A 6,216-nucleotide genomic window follows, 5' to 3' on the forward strand; every position below is an offset into this window, starting at 1 on the left:
CCCGGCCAGCTCGATTTGGCTCCCTCGGGGGTGCCCGGCCGCCCCTTCTCTTCCCCCGCCGCCTCGACTGCTCCTCCCTCCAACCGCAAGCCTTTCCCCACCCGCGCTCCTCCCCGCCGTCCCCCGCTGCGTGCTCATCCTCGCCTTCCTCCCCGCCGCTGCTGCCGGCCATGCGTGAGTGGAACGACGGTGAGCCGCGGCAGAAGCGGAGGTCGGAGGACCGCCGCGAGCCCCGCCGCCCTTCGCCCGATGCGTTGCGTCGCGAGGAAGAGCTGCGCCGGGAGCTGCGGGAGCTCCGCGACGGCCGGCGCGATGACCGGCGTTCGCCGGCTCGTCGTGACGCCACGGGCCAGTCGCGCTCTCCCCGTCCGACTGCTTCGAGTGACTGGCGTCCCCGCCGTCGCTCGCCTTCCCCTCCGCCTCGGCGCGGCCGATCTCCTTCCCCGCCTCGTTCGTCGCTCCCTGCCTCGTCCCGCCCCCTTCTCAGCCTTCTGCTCCGGCCCCGCGGAAGTATGCCCCGTCCCACGCCGCATCGCCTTCGGTGCCGGCCCCTTCGACTGCCCCGGGCTCCGGTCCTTCCCGCGGTCGTCAGGGCCCGCCCAAGAAGAAGAAGCGCCACGGGTAGGGGCGGGGCGGCCCCGCTTTGTGTCCCCCGATGGCTCCGGGTTCATCCCCGGCACCGGGCCTGGTCTCCAACCTACCCCGTCCCCCGTGCTTCAATTGCGGGGTGGCGGGGCATTCGCAAGTGAGCTGCGTCAACCCCCGGTGTTGCTACATCTGCCAGGACCCTGGCCATCCCGCCCTGCTTTGTCCTGCTCGCCCTGTGACGTCGGAGCTCATGATGTACAACCACGGGATTGAGGGGCTGGGCTTCTTCCACCTCGAGGTCCCCGACCTTCCGCCACCCTCGCCGACCCTCCAGGCGGTCGTCACCGTGGTTGACGGGGTGGCATCCCTGGAGATGATCGAGGCCGAGCTCAACCACCTCTACCGTCGCCAGTGGGACTGGGCGGTCACCCCCACCGCTGGCCACATCTTCACCGTCGTCTTCCCCGACTCCGTCAGCTACGGCTACGCGACGCGCAGTGGCTGGATCACGCTCGCTCTCAACCAGCTAGTTGTCGACATCTCCGAGCCGATCCTTGATGCTCAGGCGGCGGCCGTACTTGACACCGCTTGGATCCTTGTCGCCGGCCTCCCTGCTATTGCGCGGTCTGAGCTCGTCATCCGCCAGATGTCCCGTCTCCTGGACAAGGTGGTGGTGGTCGATGAGCTCTCGCTGCGCAAAGAGGAGGAGGTCCGGGTCAAGGTCAAGTGCCTCGACTCCACCAAGCTCCGCACCACCGTCCGAGTTTTCTTCAACGACCAGGGCTTCGACCTCAGGATCTCCCCCGAGCCTCCCAACCACGTCGGCCGCCCCGCTACCTTGACGCCGGTCTCCTCGGTGGCAACCCGGGGGCCGATGGAGACTACCACGGTCGTCACCGTGCCCGCTCTAACCACTCCGATGACGAGGGGGATTCAGAGGACTCCCGCTCCCCTTTCCCCTCGCCTCCTCCTCCGGCCGCTGGGGGCAAGGGCCGCCAGGCCGTGCCCTGCCAGGCCCTCGGCGGTCCCTCGGTCTCTGCGGCGACATCCTCCGAGGCGAGCGACATCTCCAGTGTCGGCCTAGTCGTCTGCCTGGCTTCTTCCCCGCGCTCTCCCTCCTCGGCTGCTCTCGTCTCACTGGGTTTGGAGTTGGCCCTCCCCTTGGCTGCTACTCCGGATCCCAGTCTGCTGCAGATGGATCTGATGGCTCTCCCTGAGGTGGTGGTAGCCCCGGTGGCCGACGCCCCCCTTCCGGCGTCGCCCGCCGCGGCCGCTCAGCCCCCTCCCCCCGAGGCGCTCCCGTCTCTGCTGCTTCCGTCCCCGACTCCGCTCCTCCTCAGCTGCTCCGGGCCCGCTCTTCTGGCTTCATCCGCGGGGGCCCTGACCACGGATGGTGAGGCTCGGGTGACCACCCCCATGGCCGCCCAGCCACCCCCTCCACGGCCAGCTGCCTACTCTCGCCGCGGCCGGTCGGCTTCCTCCCCGGTGATTGCGTCCCGTCGGAGTGCTCGGCTGGATGCTGCTCACCCCGAGGGTAGTCCGGCTCTGCCCGGGTCAAGTTTTCGGCGGAGGAGTAAATCTTTTACTACTCTCTAACCTATTTGAGACTTTGGCTAGGTTCGTTGTTTTTAGTCGATCGGCTAAAGATGCCCTTATGCCGGTATGATCAAGCAATGGAAACGGAAGAAACAATCCAGTCTTGAAATTAATAAAAAAAATCAATCATGCCACATTTAGGATTTTACATGCGTCTGCAGACTGCAGGACACCAAAAAATAAAATCTAGAGCATTTCTACGATCAAGAGACATTCTTACACTTGTATCTCTTGGCACACCAGACAAAAACCGCGAGATTGAGCGCGCTAAGCGCAGCGATGAGCCAGAAGAACCGGTCGAGGTGGCCCTCGTTGAGGTTATCCGGTATCCACCCGGGCCCGCCGCCCCGCGTCGTGACGCCAGACACGACGGTCACCACGAGCGAGCTCAGGTAGCTCCCGAGCGACACCGTGAGGAGCCCCAGCGCGGAGCAGAGGCTCCGCATGGACTCCGGCGCTTCGTTGTAGAAGAACTCCGACTGCCCGACGCACGCGAACACCACGCTGGCGCCCACCAGGAGGTACTGCGGCACCTGCCACAGGATGCACATCGGCGCCGCCGCCACCCGGTCCAGCGCCAGCCGCCGCGCCTCCACCACCGCCGCGGCCGCCATGACCAGCACGGAGAGGAACAGGCCGACGCCGAACCGCTGCAGCTCCGAGAACCCCCGCTCGTTGCCGGTGAACCTCCTCGCCGCCGGGATGAGCACCCTGTCGTAGACGGGCACGAAGAGGATGACGCTGACGGCGTCGAAGGAAGCCAGGGACGCCGGAGGGATCGCGAAGGCGCCGATCGCCGTGTCCATCATCCTCGCTTGCTCCAGAAACGTCGAGGAGAACTGCGCGAGGACGGAGAAGTAAACGATGCCGGTGGCCCAGATCGGGAGCATGCCGATCACGATCTTGAGCTCCTCCACTTGCGTGACAGTGCAAAGCCTCCATGGATCCGAGTAAAGCTCCTCCGCCGAAGAGACCACTGCAGCCTTGTCCAGGAAACTGGGCAAGAAACACTTTCAATCAGTTTTTCGACAGCAAAAAGGTCGATCCAGCTCCAGCCCATGAAAATTAAGAACTTAGCTAATTACCTGAGCACTGGTGTATGCTGCAATTTCTTGGCACCGTCCGACTCCGCCATTGATTCAACCTCCGAGAGCTCGTGGAGGAGAGAAGCATCACGCGGCAGACTTACATTCCGTTTCCGCACGGCCGCGACGACGACCTGGGAAACTCTTGCCAGCGGGCTTCCCAGAGGCTTCTGCACCCTGTACGAGCCGGAGCCCAGCAAGAAGCTCGCGATGGCCAGCGCGATGAACAGGGTGGGGATCCAGAGGCCTACGACCCACCCGCAGTGGTCCTGCACCCACACGACGACGGTGCCGGAGACGAAGCTACCGATGTAGATGGAGAAGAAGAACCAGTTGAAGAAGGAGTTCTTCTTCAGCCTCTCCGCCGGGACGCCGTCGTCGAACTGGTCGGCGCCGAAGGAGGAGACGCAGGGCTTGATGCCGCCGGCCCCGATGGCCATCATGTACAGGCCGAGGAAGAACACGGCGGACTGGGACGAAGGCGACGAGCCAACATCCTGCAGGCAGTCGAGCCCGGTGCACGCCACCGGGAACGACGCTGAAACTGACATCGCAGCCATTCCCTTGTGTTGCGCCAAAAAAAAACAAACGTTGAATTGCTAAGAAACTAGCTCCATTTTTTAAGGATGATCGTACAGTGTGTATGCATGGCATCGAAGGGATTACAGCTCGTGTGTGCTTACGATTAGGTAAACTGCGAAGAAGGCCAGCGTGGTAAGGTATCTGCCCAGATAGGAGTCGGCGACGATAGCTCCGACGAGGGGGGCGATGTAGCAAGTCCCCTGCCAGTTGGTGTAGTTCCTCGCCGCGGACACATTGCTCTCCTGCAATATCGTCTTGAGGAAGGTTACCAGGTTGAACTGGATCCCGTAGTACGCTAGCTCCTCGAAGCACTCAGTCACTGCACGCAATGCAAGCCGGAACTCAGATCTAGTTAGTAGTAGAGTAGTATTTCTCAAGCAAACTCCGAAGTAATGGGCAGCGCAGAGAAACAACAGTACTAATGTTCATGGAAAAAAGCCATGCATCTGGTGCACTCTGAGCACAAAAATTGGACAAACTGAACTGAAATGAAGTACCCTCGATGTTTTTTTGTACCAGATCTGCATGAAAACTTGACAGTTCCCGCTTACCTAAGATGAACTTGCATGCTTTCCAACTGCCGGTACGGTGCTTCGCTCCAGGAGTTGTTGTTCCTTTGATGTCAACAACTCGGTCCCCTCTGTGTACCACAGAACCCTGTATAAGACAAGCCTGATACTCTTTAGTAGAAGTACCAGTATGTATCTTTCTGCAAAAGCATGAAGTAACTGTATATGGAGTACATGATAGAAAAACAGAGGCTGGGATCTGGGATCAGAATGTGAATAGAAGACAGAAACTGGTGCCAAGTTAATTGCCAATGATTTTGCCAAACGGAACATCCTTTTTCAGGGACAATATTATGAGAAAAATCAGTATTGCATCAGGCTTGTAACAGCCAGCATTTTGCACATCTCAGCACAGCAATATGCAGGTCATAATGGTAAAAATAAAAGAGATCCATTTGTTTCCAATATTTCAGTGTCCAAGGATCGATATGACATCCATACGATACACAGCATATGGTACTTTGGGCAGCAAAACGAGCTGATTCTCTCCAAATTTATCAAGAAACATATATGTTCGTACTTCAAGGGAGGCCGAAGCACATAAGAATGAATAATCGCTTTAGAAAATCAAGCTACTGAACTCAACATGGACGTAGAAGAAGTAGCAGAGAAACTGACCTCAAGAAGTGGTTCTTCCAGCTGCAGGTTTTCCTTGAGAGATGCCATGGTGGTACAAGCTGAACACAGCGGTACGGCACCTCAATTTATAGATCTCACGTAGTAGTAGAAATCTCGCAAGGTCAAATTTCTACACACAGCAAACTAAAAAGGCATTAGTTTAATACCAGCATACATGGCGCACTTTGGAAGTATGAGCGCTCCGATCGAAAGGTGGACATTAAATTCCATCGATCTCTAGAGGGGTGACCCACTTTGATTCCACATTCCACTGTGCGTCATCATACAACAACGTTACTGGCATGAAACAATATAAACAATATCACCGGCGACAATCTACTTCTAAGCCCAGGCTCATCTGCACCCATGCTTAAAAAAAAATCAAAACAAATAGTAGAAATTTAAAAAAAAATTAAAAGAAAAATCATGATAGATAATTTGATGCGTGAGCTCCGTTTTAATTTTCAAATCATTTGGACATCTGAGCAGCTACCAAATTTGGTCTGTAAAAAAGTTTGCTGTTTATGCACTATTCAATCTGTCCTGATTCGATTTGTCTTCTTTGCGAAGAGCTACTCATATGTCTTTTTTTTAGAATTCTTCTGAATAGTTTCTGATTTTTTTTACCAGGTGTAGATGAGCTTGTGTACCGAAACGATGGCTTATTGCGTGATATAGAGCTTTGTTCTTTGACCTTGTTTGAGTATGAAGGAGAGAAGCCATGAATAGCAGTAGTTCATCAAGTGTAATTTTTTTTCGGAAAAACTTTCGATCTACTAGATTGTTGAAAGCGCACCTTGTTGGGAAACATAGCATGCAATTTCAAAAATTTCCTATGCACATGCAAGATCTATCTAGGAGAAGCATAGCAACGAGAGGGGGAGAGCATCTTCATACCCTTAAAGATCGCTAAGCGGAAGCGTTTATCAACGCGGTTGATGTAGTCGTACACCTTCACGATCCGTCTCAATCAAGTACCGAACGTACGGCACCTTCGCGTTCAGCACACGTTCAGCTCGATGATGTCCTCGCCTTTTTGATCCAGCAAGACGGCGAAGTAGTAGATGAGTTCCGGCAGCACGACGGCGTGATGACGGTGTTGGTGAAGAACAATCTCCGCAGGGCTTCGCCTAAGCACTACGGAAACTATGACGGAGGATAAACTAGAGGGGACGGGG

General features: G+C 56.5%; 1 protein-coding gene across 1 annotated transcript; it reads right to left on the minus strand.

The window, feature by feature from the left end:
* Positions 1-2,293: 2,293 nt before the first annotated feature.
* LOC119293785 (protein NRT1/ PTR FAMILY 8.3-like) lies at positions 2,294-5,086 on the minus strand. Its single transcript, XM_037572144.1, has 5 exons — positions 5,039-5,086; positions 4,403-4,508; positions 3,953-4,170; positions 3,270-3,832; positions 2,294-3,180 (listed from the first exon to the last, which is right to left on the minus strand). Exons 1-5 carry the CDS (start codon positions 5,084-5,086, stop codon positions 2,388-2,390), a joined length of 1,728 nt encoding a protein of 575 aa, XP_037428041.1. The 3' UTR covers positions 2,294-2,387.
* Positions 5,087-6,216: the final 1,130 nt, after the last annotated feature.

The sequence above is a fragment of the Triticum dicoccoides genome, chromosome 4B (genome assembly GCF_002162155.2).
Source record: "Triticum dicoccoides isolate Atlit2015 ecotype Zavitan chromosome 4B, WEW_v2.0, whole genome shotgun sequence".
NCBI lineage: Eukaryota > Viridiplantae > Streptophyta > Magnoliopsida > Poales > Poaceae > Triticum > Triticum dicoccoides.

Excerpts from the sequence above, each read along its gene's own strand:
- LOC119293785 (XM_037572144.1), bottom strand. The coding sequence starts at position 5,086 with ATGGCATCTCTCAAGGAAAACCTGCAGCTGGAAGAACCACTTCTTGAG. Across the intron at positions 4,509-5,038 it reads TGGAAGAACCACTTCTTGAG|GGTTCTGTGGTACACAGAGG; the intron begins GTCAGTTTCTCT and ends TGTCTTATACAG. Across the intron at positions 3,833-3,952 it reads TCTTCGCAGTTTACCTAATC|GGAATGGCTGCGATGTCAGT; the intron begins GTAAGCACACAC and ends GCGCAACACAAG.